Genomic DNA, 15,854 nt, shown 5'->3' with positions numbered 1-15,854 from the left:
TTCCTAGTTAGTTATAAGGGTAGCTAGTTAGATTACATGTTATATTATAGACTTGCCACTATTAATATGGGATCATTCATAATATTATAATTCCGTGGGATTACACGTGCTTGTGTTGATAACCTGTGGATCTATTATACTCCTACTATATGGAGTATAAATGATAGGCCCAATATAGTCTCTGTCCATTCCCCAAGGTACGTCAATGATATGTCTTTGTTTTCGTTTGTGTGTGTGTGTGTGTGTGTGTGTGTGTGTGTGTGTGTGTGTGTGTGTGTGTGTGTGTGTGTGTGTGTGCTATAGGGGAAAGGTCCATACTACCCGTTCCCCCACCTCAGAGTGAACCTGCAGAGGGATCCTAAAGACCGCAGTGTTTCAGGTAAAGGTGAACTGTGCAGCTGTGTACTTACTGTATATTCTTATGTTATACAAGTTCCAGAATTCAACGTCAAAAGCTTCCAATATATTATTTATGCCCCAAAATCTATAAATCGAACCGGCCGGTTCCATGCGCTGCACAAGGTGCCCTTTTTTCACTTGAGCACCTTCCCCTCTAAATGTCTGTGCACGCCACTGAGGATGATGTTGTATATATGCTCACACTGCAGGTGTAAGAAATATATAATAATAATAATATATGCTCACACTGCAGGTGTAAAGGAATAAAATATGTTTTATATGCTCACACTGCAGGTGTAAAGGAATAAAATATGTTTTATATGCTCACACTGCAGGTGTAAAGGAATAAAATATGTTTTATATGCTCACACTGCAGGTGTAAAGGAATAAAATATGTTTTATATGCTCACACTGCAGGTGTAAGGAATACAATCTTTTGTTTTTGACCTGGTTGCTTACAGACCGGCTCAAACAGGCCCTCTCTGTGCCCCTTACGGGTAGCAACGTAGCATGCAGCAGTTGTGGCTAACAGCCATTTTCAGGCTACTGCCTTTATACGCTCGTAAAACAGAATGAGTGTTGGTAAATGAAGTGTATGAAGTACCCATCATGACTCATGAGCTCTGATGATGAGGCTGATGTCAATCTGGTACAGATTGGCACAGATATCAAATAAACAACAGGCCATATAACTCTCTGCATGGTCTATTTATTTCATATCCTCTCGCCGGCGTTCGCTCGTGAACGCGTCCATCAGGCCCATGGCAGGCAGACACGTCATTTGAGATGAGATGAGATTCAATTTATTGTCAATGTACAGTACCAGTACAGCGAAAAGTATTTTCGCATCTCACCAATAGTGCAAACATTTCCCGGCTTCTTTGTTTGAGTTGGTACTATGGGGTGCTACAGTTCATCAAATGAATCAAAGCTAAAAAGCAATAAGTGGTTATGACTGAGGTTATGATTATCGTGTGTGTACTGTATGGACAGGAGCACGTTAGAATAAAAGACATAGATGGTGTTAAGGAATCAATATTACGCATCTATGACCTATTTATGGGCAGACATTAATTGATAGATATAAATAAGCTGCCAAATGACATGAACGAGCCGGCCTGTACTTATTTTTCCCACTGCGCTGCTCTCTGGGGAGAATCTCCATGACTCAACAGAGACACGCAATCTGTCATAATCATCTTTATTGTCCTCTTAATAAGTAGGCTTAATCCAACTGAACAATGTTGGTGTAACTATAAGAGATTCTTCAGGGAATCTTTATTTTATAAAAGAAAAATCGTGATGCTGAAAAAGCTCTGTGTGCTCTGGGTTTCATTGCGTCGTCAGTGTTTCGATCAATTCAGATCTTCAGGACACAGTGGGAGGAGAAATGGGGGAAAGAATGGGGAACACTAGTGTGCACTAGTGTGCTAGCTTCACACTAGTGCACACTAGTGTGCTAGCTTCTCAATAGCTTGAAAGTTCAGCTTGTACCAATTTTGAGCGCAGAACGTGTGGTGGTGCGTGCACCCCTTGTGGTGCGTGAACTAGTCCTTAACGCCAAAGCACATGTGTGTAATTGATTAAAACAATGCCAAAAGGTCAGAGGTGCTATATCTTAAAATGTGTGCATATCTCAATTGCATTTGAAATGAACGTCTTAGTTAATTCCTTGTTTTTCTGGGACCAGGAAATGGATTAGGTATCCGTGTCGTCGGAGGGAAGGAGGTCCCGGGAAGCAACGGAGACATCGGAGCGTACGTGGCGAAGGTTCTACCGGGCGGTGCCGCGGAACAAACCGGAAAGATTTTAGAGGGTAAGTGTGTGTAAAATATAGTGTACTATAGTGTATACCCTGTGTAAATATATAGGTTTGTGTGAATAATACTCTTTTTTCCCCCCAGCCATATTGATATGAAATAGTGGGGTTTGATTGATTGATATATTTATTAACAGTTTGCAGAATTACAGTATATTTCAAGCACAAACTCAATACAAAGACTGTTAACTGTGAGTGGACGACCCAATTAATCATTACACTTGTTTACAAGTCGAGGGTCCACCATGTTCAATTCATCAAAACATTTAGAGACGTACAAATAGACACTTCTATATAGACAAAGAACAGAACAGGAATTCATCATAAAAGGTAAACACACTTAAACCCTTATAGTTGACTGGGTCCCCTAGCCATGACACTCAGTCTGAATCTTCATTTCGTTTCACTTCATTAAGTCAATGATGTCAAAGATCGATCTACATTAAGCACAACAATGTGTCTGAACATAAAGCCTCATCGTTAAGCAATATAAGCTCAATGTCGCTCACAACACACACAGCTCAAGACTTACGAGTGCAGCGACGCAAGTCGTGGAACCCTCTGAAGAGCTGTCTGAACCTGTGTAAGTCCCTGCCAGATGGCAGGGTGCCTGGTGTGCTGTGGTGGTTCCGTTTGGTTTGGTTTGGCTTTGCCGTGGCTGTGTGTGGGACTCTGTGGAGTCACTCGCGCAAAACCTTGTCGTCTCGGTTCGCTTGAGGTTAATAACCCATTCTGACCTGAGATCAGATTCTAAAAATGTCTTCTACATCCTGACAGTTTTCCATTCTGACCTGAGATCAGATTCTAAAAATGTCAGTCGTTCTTCGATTTTTCAAAAATAGCAGACCTACAAGCTCGTAGCGCGCCACTCGGTGGCGCGCTATGAGCTTGTAGATCTGCTATTTTTCAATAGCTAAAGCATAGCATAATGCTAACCCCAAAAGGGGTTCCCGTTCAGAATGGGATAAGGATCAGTTCCTCCTCCTTAGCTCAGAGAGAGAGAGAGAGAGAGAGAGAACGTTTTCAGAGCTGGGAGTATCTTTTGGCGGGCGGGAGGAAAGATAAACACTGATTGCACTATACAGTATAATACCTCCACGCTAACGATAATTGCGGATGAAAAGGCAGCGTGACACTTGGGCTAGCTCAGTGGATTAGCCTCATGCTGCTCCATGTTAACCCATTCTGACCTGAGATCAGATTTATACGAGGTTTCCACTAGGACACACACTGGTCTGATGAACCCATTCTGACCTGAGATCAGATTCTAAAAAATGTCAGTCGTTCTTCGATTTTTCAAAAATAGCAGACCTACAAGCTCGTAGCGCGCCACTCGGTGGCGCGCTATGAGCTTGTAGATCTGCTATTTTTCAATAGCTAAAGCATAACATGATGCCGACACCAAAATGGGTTCCCGGTCAGAATGGGTTAAATGTCTGGCACATTATTATCATTCAAAGTACAGTAACACATTTCTGTTTTCTGTTAGAATACTCTTTCAGGGATGTACAGTATCCAGCAGTTATTGCTGCATCTCACAACGTTGTGCTTATAAAACATAGGGTGTGTGTGTGTGTGTGTGTGTGTGTGTGTGTGTGTGTGTGTGTGTGTGTGTGTGTGTGTGTGTGTGTGTGTGTGTGTGTGTGTGTGTGTGTGTGTGTGTGTGTGTGTGTGTGTGTGTGTGTGTGTGTGTGTGTGCGCGTGTGTTTGTTTGTGCATGTACTGACATCTGATTACAGGAAATGTTATGCGTTAGACATGCAGTACAGTCACAGAATACCTGGTCACACATTTTTTTGCTCAGAATATTTCTTATCATTATTAAAGCTACAATCTGGACGTTTTATGTCCTCTCCAGATGGAGAGGTAACTGCCAACAATGTCCAAACAGCATTAACCCATTTAGGCCTGACGTCCATTTCCATTTAGTCATATTTCCATTAGTTTCTATGTCAGGGTAAAATATTTCATGTCAAGGATCCCAAAAATGATATGTAATCGGCCGCCGACCTCCATCTGAAAATATGTTGTTCCAGGAACAGGAGAGGCAGTGATTTAATCACTTTGTCTCTCAGAGGCGAACGTCATTTAATGTCGCCTAATGCAATCAGATAGGACTTTTTTGTCAGAAACGCAGAAAGTAGTTTTTTGCGGTTCCCGCGTATAACTTCCGGGAATTGTGCAGTGGTTGCATGTGGTTCTCAAACGTTTTCAGTTTCCATGTCAAAGACATCCAAATTGATATTTATTTGGCTGCGGACCTCCCATCTGGACCCCAGAAGACCCTGACGTCTTACTATTACCTCCAACGAGGATCCCGCCCTGATCAGAACCTGATACCAGCCTGTCCCAAACACTAGAACTATTCAAGTTCACCCCAACAATGTTATTATTTTATTAAAATACGTCCCGGATTGTAGTTTTATAGGTGTGATGTACAAGTACAGTATACATACAGTACTTGTATGTATAGCATCTTTGGAATGAATTCGTCAGGCTATAGTTAGTTTGAGGGTTCATCATTTTCCTGTTGTGGACTGTGTGTGTGTGTGTGTGTGTGTGTGTGTGTGTGTGCGCTCCGGTGTGAATGTGCATTTGTGCGTGTGTGTCATGTTTACGCCGGCGTGTGCATCATTGTAGGAATGCAAGTCCTGGAGTGGAACAGCGTTCCTCTGTCGGGGAAGACGTACGAAGAAGTGCAGGGTCTGGTGGGACAGCAGTGTGGAGAGGCAGAGCTCTGCATCAGACTGTAAGTATTACTGTATATATATTATATACAGGGTCTGGTGGGACAGCAGGGTGGAGAGGCAGAGCTCTGCATCAGACTGTAAGTATTATATTATATATATATATATATATATATATATATATATATATATATATATATACAGGGTCTGGTGGGACAGCAGTGTGGAGAGACAGAGCTCTGTGTCAGACTGTAAGTACAGTAAAGACCTGTCACAGTGTACTGTACATAATCGTATCGTCGCAACTATTTTGTCTTATTACACGGATGTGATTTTTTTGTGTTGATTTGATTTGATTTATTTGATATATTCATGATACAATTCATAGAGGAGCAGTACAGAATTATCAGGATTGCACAAAAAGTCAGACGACTTAATTCCATTGTGATCCAGATAAATAAATAGTTACAGCATAATGATAAGAAGAACATGTGTACTAACATTACAATACTACTGACATTTACAACCGGCCATCATAGATCAATAAACAAAAGACAATAAATAGATATAAATAGATAAATACAGCCGGCCATCATAGATCAATAAACAAAAGACAAAAAAGGACTTTGGAAGCGCTCATTGACTATCACCCAACAGCCCATCTGTACCACCTGTTTAGAATGTGCACATAATGCAGCAGGCAGCAGGAGGTTGCTTTACTGATAACGAGCGCTTCCATATACTCTGATGATAAAATAATCATCTGCAAGGAAGTAGCTCATAACATGTCTACGGTGGATTCTTATGAAAGAAACTGAAGAAACAGGCTGTTATTTTTGACAACGGGGACACCCAGACGACGGCCCGATGGCAACAGCCTGTACTCTGACTCGAGTGGTTGGGCATCGTCCTGCCGAATGGCCCTGCATGCCTTCATGAGCAGCTGTCTATTGTAGAAAGGTTTAGTTTAGTTTTAGTTTACTTTATTTCCTTATCTATTCTCAGAGTAATTCATACTAATGACCTTGTACCGTACCTCCCTCCCTCTGTCTCTCTCAACCACCTCCTCTGTCTCTCTTTCCTTTCACCTGCTGTCCGTCTTTCACTCCTACTCTCTCTTTCTGCATCCTCCATGTCTGCCTGCCTACGTTCTTTTTAACTGTCTTTCATGAACGTTACAATTTAATCTTAACCACCGGATGTTAGTGGATCCAGATAAGCATCGTGACCTTCACATTTCAAATGGTTCTCAATGTAGCGAGGAGGTGTGATTCATACAATCATACTAGTCATTTCAGGATGTCTGTCACCTCGCTTGACTTTCTTTTCAATTCCAGTTTTTCATTTAAATTATGTATGACTTAAACTGTTCCTTCCTAACTCTCTCTCTCTCTCTGTGTCTCTCTCTGTCTCTCTCATAGTGATCTAAATATGTTAGCTGACTCAGAGAGTTCCCAGCAGTTGGATTTCCATGAGCCCGCTAAAGGTGATCTAATCCCCCCTCTCTCTAAATGTATATATATATATATATATATATATATATATATATATATATATATATCAAAAAAGAGAAAAACCTTCCAAGGAAGGGACTGCACACTCCAGGGAACAGAGACGAAGCTCACAGCGAAACGCGTCGTGCTAATAAATTAGTTTGATGCAGTAAGTTGTCCGTCTCTGTTCCCTGGAGTGTGCAGTCAGTCCCTTCCTTGGAAGGTTTTTCTCTCTTTTTTGATGTCTATGCCTGCTAACTAGACTTGCACCTCCTACGGGTCTTTTTGGATGTGCAGGAGTCCCTTTTTTGTCTCATATATATATATATATATATATTACTCACAATCCACACATTTCTTTCGGTGACTCAAGAATGGGTCCCGACTTCCGCCACCAGTGTTTGGTAGACATTGCTTAAAGGAAGTGGTTAGGAAAACGCATTGCATTGCCATTGGACCCTGTTGTCATGTGCTCCTGTATATCATCATGTGGGCGACTGTGGCTCAAGAGGTAGAGCGGGTCGTCCAATGATCCATGGGTCGGCGGTTCGAATCCCGGCTCCTCCATGTCGAAGTGTCCTTGAGCAAGACCCAAATTGCTCCCGATGTGCTGGTTGGTGCCTTGCATGGCTTCCGCCGCAATCGGTGTATGAATGTGTGTGTGAAAGGGTGAATGTAATGCACGATCTATGTAAAGCGCCTTGGATAAAGGTGCTATATAAATGCACCATTTACCATTTACATGTGCTGCACCATGTTCCTCCAGGTGACCGTCCTCCCAGGTCTCCCGGCGTGGACCCCAAGCAGCTGGCGGCCGAGCTGCAGAAGGTCTCCCAGCAGCAGGCTCCCCATCAGCCCCCCTCCTCCTCCTCCACCACCTCCTCCACCTCCACCTCGGCCCCCCCGCCGGCCTGCACCTCCACCTCGGCGGCCTCCAGCCCGGCCCAGCCCAGCTCACCCTCCATGGGCAAGAAACGCCACGGCACCAAGGTGAGGGCGGGGGTGGGGGTGTGTGTGTGTGTGTGTGTGTGTGTGTGTGTCTGTGTCTGTGTGTGTGTGTGTGGTTGGTTGGGACCAGGGGTCCATGGCACCAAGGTGAGGGCGGGGGTGGGTGTGTGTATGTGGTTGGGACCAGGGGTCGTCAAAATTGCACCACTCAGTTCACACGGGTGTGATTTTTTTTTGTTTCGTACAGTGTAAGCAGTATGTGGCTAATGGTGACATCGATCAATTCTGGATTAAACGCTTCTAATACATTATTTATGCCACAAAATCTATAAATCTCACACTATTAAACTCTTTCAGCGCCACCTGGTGGTCACCAGTTTAGGCTCTGAGTGCCAATTCTCCCATTATAAAGAAAGAAAGAATTTGTAATTCTATTATGCATGTAATGTGCATGATGTCATCACCTGTACACCAGATTAGAGGAATTTTCAAAATGAAAATAAAAAGGTGCCCTTTTCTTCACTTGAGCTCGTATAGCACCTCAAAATGTCTGTGCACGCCACTGCTGGTCTTAAGTAAAACATCTAAAGATTAGACTGTGTGTTTACTGGAGGCAAGCCATGGAAAAATAGATAAATACAAGATTATATAACTACTGCACCGTGGAGCATATTTATGTTTATCTTGGAATTTAATTTTCAGGCTCTCATCTTCTTAAGACAGGAGCTCAAAATGAATATTCATGAACTCACACTTTTAAAACAATGCTTTCTGCCCGACAGCCATGGTACTGTATCTCAGGGGTCACATTACGTGCCATGTTTTCATTTTCGTGATAGTCAGTGTGCCATAATTATATAATTATGACACCACATCAAAAATGTAATATTCCCAACTGATTGTGATCTTCCATAGGATACACGTAACAAGCTTAGAGATATTTTCTTTCACATCAGGATGTATAATGATCATTAAACTCAGACCACGTAGCCCACCTATGTCCCAGAATCCCTCCCCAGTCATGAGTTAGCTCAGTTTGAATGAATGTATACAATTATTATGGCAGGATATAATTTGTAGATGTGAGTGGACTTAATTGAACTGACCCTTTTGGAATATTAAATTAAACTTCTCTGTCTCACACTTATGCCAGTGTGCCAGTGACCACCCTCCCCTGTGCCAGTGTTGGCACCCGGGCCTAAGGTTGCCTTCCCCTGCTGTATATAATGAAGTATGTTCATCTCTTGTGTTACAGACAGCAGAGGTGGTCAAGACCCAGTCCCACCCCGTCTCTGGAGAGATACAGGTACAACTTTGATTGGAAAGCAGTAAAACTGCTGCTGCAGCTACACGAATAAACATAACTTGACTACGTAACTAACAGCTGTGTTTCACTAAAAGTATGTAAATGAATTAAAGAATCATCTTTTATTCATTTACATACTTTTAGTGAAACACAGCTGTTACGTAGTCAAGTCACGTTAGGTCCCTAGCAACCTAGAGGTGTTTTAGCCACATCTATGCCGCCTGACAAAGACAGACAGCAGGCAGGCGGGCGAACGGACGCTTTGTGTTATTTGATATTGTAGAACATAACTCTTATGATTAAGATAGCATAGTTTGATTTATTTATTAGTAGTTTGCAAAGCAAAGCACAGGAAAGTACAGTTCAATACAAGGTCTGTAGGTTTTTTACAGGGTCCTGTTCCGAATTGCAGCCACCTATATAATTTATATATATATATATATATATAAATGCTCTTTTCGAGTGGTTTGGAGGGACAGTAAGGTTTCACACTTTTGTATTGCCAGACTGGATTACGACCCAGGCCCCAAATCTGGGTTGAACGTGATTTGTGGAGCTCACTCTGGTGTTATTGTTATGTCTCACTGACAGCTGTTTGATGGTGCTGCGCTCATTGCATATTCCTGTGTTGCCTTGTGATGATTGGGGGGATTATCTGGGATCTAGTACTTCAGTCTGATATACAACATGAGTGTGTGATGTTGCTGCTTCTCCCGTTGTTGTTATATTTACTCTGAGTTTGAAAGTAAAGAAGAGTTGTGTTAAGCTGTGTCATGGTCCACTGATTTACAAACACAATAGTTATGATTGTGGACGATTGTTAACGTTAGTCTGATATCTCGAACCTAGTCAGACAAAACTCCTTATATACTGTATATTTTTTTATTTTGCTCTGTTTTGTTCACCTTTGATTCCAACATACTGTCCTGCACCTCCTCTGTTCGTCACAGCTTCAGATCCACTACGACAAACAGCTGGGAAACCTGATCGTCCATGTGCTCCAGGCCAGGAACCTCGCTCCATGGGACAACAATGGCTACTCTGACCCCTTTGTTAAAGTCTACCTTCTGCCAGGGAGAGGGTGAGTCAACAAGGGCCACACTAGCTCTGGTCCATAGCCTTAAGGGCCAAACTAGCTCTGGTCCGTAGCCTTAAGGGCCAAACTAGCTCTGGTCCATAGCCTCAAGGGCCAAACTAGCTCTGGTCCACAGCCTTAAGGGCCAAACTAGCTCTGGTCCATAGCCTTAAGGGCCAAACTAGCTCTGGTCCATAGCCTTAAGGCTCTGGTCCATAGCCTCAAGGACTTCTCTACCTCTGGTCCATAGCCTTAAGGGCCAAACTAGCTCTGGTCCATAGCCTTAAGGGCCAAACTACCTCTGGTCCATAGCCTTAAGGGCCAAACTAGCTCTGGTCCATAGCCTTAAGGGCCAAACTAGCTCTGGTCCATAGCCTTAAGGGCCAAACTAGGTCTGGTCCAGAGCCTTAACAAGGGCCAAACTAGCTCTGGTCCATAGCCTTAAGGGCCAAACTAGGTCTGGTCCAGAGCCAAGCTACACCGGGCATGTGTGCACACGTAATTTTTTTAGAACTGATCCTATTTTTAGAGCATGCGTAGGATGGTATGGTATCCGTGCGTCTGGTGTAGCTGGTATCATTGACATATATTGGTCCTATCCAAACGCACTGTACGCGCGCAATAAACGCGCGCAGTAAACGCATACGCACGCACTCGTGTAGCTTGGCCGTTAAGGACTTCTCCTTAACAACAGCTATGCTACTCTCCACTTCCTGCGCTCGAATGAAATGCAGCACAGCCTGTCGACTTCTGCAAAAATAAAAAATAACGATTTTTTTCACCAATAAAAAAACGGTTTTGTGGTGAAGACAGCCTATACTTTCCCTAGTTGACGACACTCTGAGCCCCCCACCACACGTATAAAATGTATAAAAATATATATGTTTTAGTTACAGTTACAGATCTTCAATAGAAACTCCATTGACCCGTGTATTTTAGACATGTGGTGTTATTTTTATTTTCGCAGCAGTCGAAGGGCTTGCAGTCTTTCATGCGTGCACAGGAAGAAGTTGAAAGTACCATAACGCCGAACTGTTAAAATCAATGAGTAATGTATTGGATATCATATTATGTACTGTAAGAGGCTATAAACGTCTACTCTAAACTGGAGGTGGGATGCCGTTTGGATGGAGATATAATAAACATACTGTAGGCTTCTGTAAATATATATTTAAGTGTTCACAGTGGTGTTTAGACCGTTTACAAATTCTTACAAATTAACTAATTTGTAAGAATTTCAGTGAACAGTCGTGCATGTTTTACAGGTGGCAACAGTTTTTGTTGTGATCTGATTGAGAAACAAATGATTGACATTGATTGATGACTATGAGGTCGACATGACCTCATGTTAACCAGCGAGATATTGATCGTGTTCAATATAACTGTCACTATCAGTTGGTATTGGAAGCCATACATTTGAGTCTGTCTTGAGTAAAATACACTCGCAAGTGACATTCTCATTGAAATCCAGCTTCAACAGCAGCCATTTTGCCAAGACTGAAGCCTCAAACCTAATTTCCATTCATTTTAAAAAATCGATTTACAATTGATTTTAGCTTGCCATGACATGTTTGAGTGTACACTACAGCACATCAACCACTCCCGGTATCAATTTCATCACACCTATTTTTAACCTGTACACCGGGCGGGGGGGGGGGGTGCGGGCCCAATGTTTTACAAATCTAAGACCAATGAGGTAATTTGCTTTAAATCAATATAAAACGACAAGCCGGAACTAATTATGTAAATTATACAGGGCTTGAGATTGTACTTATATTGACTGCTGATGGTGGATTTCTATAGGTTCTGGGACACGAGAAATCAATAGGTTCCCATATTTGGTTGTAATATGAGCCACGCTCTTATACCGCGGCGCTCCGGGTTCAGGGTGATTATGCTGTAAGTAGAATATAATTGGCTCTCCCACCTTTCCAGGGCTCTCTGTGGGTTCCCTGGAGAACCGCTGATGTATTTGCAGGGGCGTTTCAGATAAACGTGGACGGTGGATACCATAATAATGCATGTGCGCACAGTGCAAGTGTGTGCCACGTGTAATGCTTTGCACTTAAACACTCACAGCTTTTAGGATCGGCAGCTACTGTCCATGTTCTTACACAAACATTATACTGTACTTTACTGTATGTGTGCTTCTCCAAAACACCAAAACAAATTATGACAACACATCACAGCCAAGCCACCCCCCTGTTGCTGCTGCTTCGCACGCTGGAACACAAAAATATAAAATATAACACGCATCATCCTAAAATGTTATCTGCTCTGTGGCAAAGGCAGGGAGCTCCCATAGTGTGAACGATGAAGCCAGCACTGTGGACGTGAATTTAACCTTTTGCAGAATTGAATACATTTCAATGGCAAACAGGGAAAGATTGTGTAGACGTCTACTGTATACTTCTCACCTGATTTATAACCCCAGGAAAACATTTCCCTAATCGGTTCATTATGTTCTCATTCGCTGTAGCTTCAAGTCTTCTTCAGTACGACAAAATGTTCACGTAAATGATGCTCCCATATAGAGTAAACTAGAGGATGAAGCAGTGTGTGCTTTAATATGTGTGTATAATATAGAGTAAACTAGAGGATGAAGCAGTGTGTGCTTTAATATGTGTGTATAATATACAGTAAACTAGAGGATGAAGCAGTGTGTGCTTTACTTTGTGATTTTAGAAGTCGCTATTTGTGTCAGGATAGAGGTGAAAAAACACATATCCCCAGCTCCACCCTATCGTGACCAATTATTATGGTCACCAATGGTTGCAAAATGTTGACATGCTGAATTAAATGGTCGAATCCAAATATCGGACAGAAGGCTTAAAAAGGGAGTGACTACACGTCACCACATCCATAATTTTTTTCATGTACCAGTAATACTTTCCTCTTTCCGCGCACGCACGCACACACACACACACACGCACACGCACGCGCACACGCACACGCACACGCACACACACACAGAGCGTCCACAGACCCACTCTGACCCCTCTGACCCCTCGCTGCCCAACTGACAATTGTTTCTGTATGTTGTTTTCTACATCTAATGCATGCTGGACCCCTCAGTCAGGTCATGGTTGTCCAGAATGCCAGGTATGTGACTAATTGCCCACAATGGTTGGTTATGACACTTTGGTCCCTTTTGTTTTGCCTTGGTTGACATTTGGTTGTTGGGTGGTCAAGGTTGTTGGGTGGCCAGGGTTGTTGTGGGTGGTCAGGGTTGCAGAACTGTCCATGCCGTACCCTTAACCCCCAACCGGTAGGTCATTGCTTGCGATAACCCAATTTATCTCCGTGATTCTTCCAACCCCCCTTTTTTCACCCTCTGACACTTGTGTGTCACCCTGTCCCCCCCCCCCCCCCAACCCAACCCCCTCCCCCTATGCAATTTAGAGCAAGGCCCATATCCCTTTAAACAAAAATATTAACATCAGCCATATCACTGTAACATACTAGCCTTTTACTGTATGCCGGTAATAACCCCCTCTTTCCCCCCGACTAACTCTTGTGTTCTCCCAGTAGTTATTAGACGTCCTGTTTGTCTTTTCCTAATCATTGTGATTTGATACCATAACGTAGACTAGAGCCCTGCATCTCTCTGGGTTTATCGATCTTGTGATTGTGTTCAGAATTTATCCTCCACTATAGTGTCCTTCCTTGAGTACTTGATGGCTCAATAATACACTAATAAACATACACACACACACACACACACACACACACACACACACACACACACACACACACACACACACACTACTTTACCCTGCATTTTCTCCTTTCACGAATACACATTTAGCTCTCCGCAAAACTCCTCACGAGGCATTGTGTTATAGAACTTCTGCCATATATCGTCATGTATTCCGTATCCTCCTGCTACAGTTATTGTTATGTATTTACCCCATAGTTCTACATTGGAAACATAATAAAACTGACGCCCCTAAACATCTCATCACATCCGTACATATTTCATCACCTTATATTATAAATACATTGTGTTCAAAAGTCTCTTGGGCATCCATAAAGCTTAATTCATACGCCGTCGTTCTAATCTACGGAGTATAGATCAGGCTTTAACACTGTGTGGTCTCATGTTGCATCACCATCGTTCTCATACTGTACAGGCTACTGTACATGCCTTCTACACTGCAAAATCCAGAGTGCTCGTTTAAAGGACCACTTTAGTTTTTTTCAAAAATGGTTCATGTTTTAGGTTGTTATTAGAGAAAGTAAAGATGAGTGTTTTTTTTTTCTTCATTTGCTGCTTTCTTTTCATGGGGCTAAATATGTATTTCTTTACAAAATTGTATAGCGATAAATTTTTTTACTACTAGACCCCAAGAAATTACATTTGGCCACAAAAGATCACGGGATCTACTGAATGTGTCAAACTGCATATTGAGCCTATTACAGTGTGGCTTCCCCCCAGTAGGCTACAGTACCTTCACATTCAGTAGATCATGTGATCTTTTGTGGCCAGATGTAATTTCTTGGGGTCTAGTAGGACTATAGTAAATGATAAATCACTATAAAATTATGTAAAATTATACATATTTAGCCCCATGCTCGAATGCCCCCGCCCCCCTGTCAAAAACAGCTAAAATCCCTAAAACGAAAGAAAGCAGCAAATGAACAAAATTTAACACTCATCTTTTACTTTCTCTAATAACAACCTAAACATGATCCTTGGTTGAAAAAAACTAAAGTCTCCCTCGTTTAAATTGATGCCGGGGGTTTTTTGCAGCGTAGTGTTATGTGACATTGTCGTGTAGTTGCTCGTTGCATTGTGGTTCTACCCCCCTCCCCCCCGTCCCCCCCTCCCCCGTGAACTCCGCTCCGCTCCCCGTTCCGTACCTTCCGGTATACGCCTCATTCTTTGACCCAGAGTGTCGGTGTGTTGTGTGTGTCCCCTCCCCCCCGCAGTGCTGAAAATAAACGGAGGTCCAAACATGCCGGCAGGACGCAGAACCCGGAGTGGAACCAGACGGTCATCTATAAGAACATTCACCTGGAGCAGGTACACAGCACGAAGGCGTTTAGTTTTTTGACACTGCTACACATGCCATAAAGCAGTGGTTCTCAACCTTTCATTTCAATTACCCCCAGTTTTATAATAATAATAAAACTTTATTTGTATAGCACCTTTCATGACATGAAATGCAGCTCAAAGTGCTTTACAGAGCAATGGAGAAAAAAAGAAAAGAAAAGCAAGGCATAAACATTAAAAAAAACAAGCAGTAATGCAATACAGTGAGGACAAAATTAAAAGATCAATTAAAAGCAAGGGTGTAGAAGTGGGTCTTGGGCTGTGCTTTAAACATGTCTCCAGAGGCTGCCTGTCGAAGGTACAGTGGGAGTTTGTTCCATGCCGTCGACCCGTAGAAGCAAAGGCCACGCACACCTATTTGATAGTTAAAACCCCTGTAAGGGTCCATTTGGTCTATAAATCATTTACCCGGGGACCCCCTGTAACCAACCCGATGTTGAGAACCACAGCCCTAAGGCGACGTGTTCTGACCTACACACAAAGCCAACGTCCCTCAAAGAGACGACAATTTGGAGTGCACTTACTCAATTATGGGTTTGCTGTAATGTTTGTTTGTGGTTAGGCTGCTTTGCTTTCTTACGCACTGTTGCAGAATATTACATGCCACTTTCTGGCATTCATATTTTGGTCAAACAGATGGAAACCTTCTCTAATAATAAATCTAATAATTTCTAAACATGTGAATGTAGAAGATTGGCAAAAACACACACAATCACATTAGGCTATACTGAGACTCAACAGTCAAATCTCTAGCAGACTTTGTGTTAATTACCGTTTGCACCGAGCATGACCTCGCTTGTACCTTTTCCCCCGTCTCTACTTGCTAGTTTGAGTCGACAAATCACAGCCCCCTCCTCACCCCCGCCCCGCGCCTGTCACCTGGGGGCCTATGACTAGCAGTGCGGAACTGTTCTTAATATAATCCCCCCCCCCCCCCCCCCTGTCATTGAAGGGGGGGTCAAGCGTCGTTCTTTTTTTTGCAGAGCAGATGGCAACACCATCGGGAGTTAATCATCCTGTTTTACATGATGCACTGAGAGCTCATATCAATCACAGACTTATGGGTTTTGT

The 15,854-nt window shown here is 42.8% G+C and overlaps 1 protein-coding gene across 1 annotated transcript in view; it reads left to right on the top strand.

Annotated features, from left to right (window-relative positions):
• Positions 1-15,854, top strand: part of pcloa (piccolo presynaptic cytomatrix protein a) — a gene marked incomplete at both ends in the record, with an annotated part of 95,089 nt that overhangs the window by 65,576 nt on the left and 13,659 nt on the right. Inside the window, 9 exons of the mRNA XM_080757512.1 lie at positions 304-379; positions 2,090-2,215; positions 4,859-4,967; positions 6,327-6,391; positions 7,165-7,388; positions 8,602-8,652; positions 9,603-9,733; positions 12,803-12,829; positions 14,660-14,753. Coding sequence (XP_080613638.1) covers positions 304-379; positions 2,090-2,215; positions 4,859-4,967; positions 6,327-6,391; positions 7,165-7,388; positions 8,602-8,652; positions 9,603-9,733; positions 12,803-12,829; positions 14,660-14,753 — 903 coding nt within the window. The remainder of the gene's footprint in view (positions 1-303; positions 380-2,089; positions 2,216-4,858; positions 4,968-6,326; positions 6,392-7,164; positions 7,389-8,601; positions 8,653-9,602; positions 9,734-12,802; positions 12,830-14,659; positions 14,754-15,854) is intronic.

This window comes from Protomyctophum bolini (assembly GCF_963924005.1).
Source record: "Protomyctophum bolini genome assembly, chromosome: 23".
NCBI lineage: Eukaryota > Metazoa > Chordata > Actinopteri > Myctophiformes > Myctophidae > Protomyctophum > Protomyctophum bolini.
Note: the sequence above shows the minus strand (reverse complement) of the source record. Positions and strands in the feature narration are given on the sequence as shown.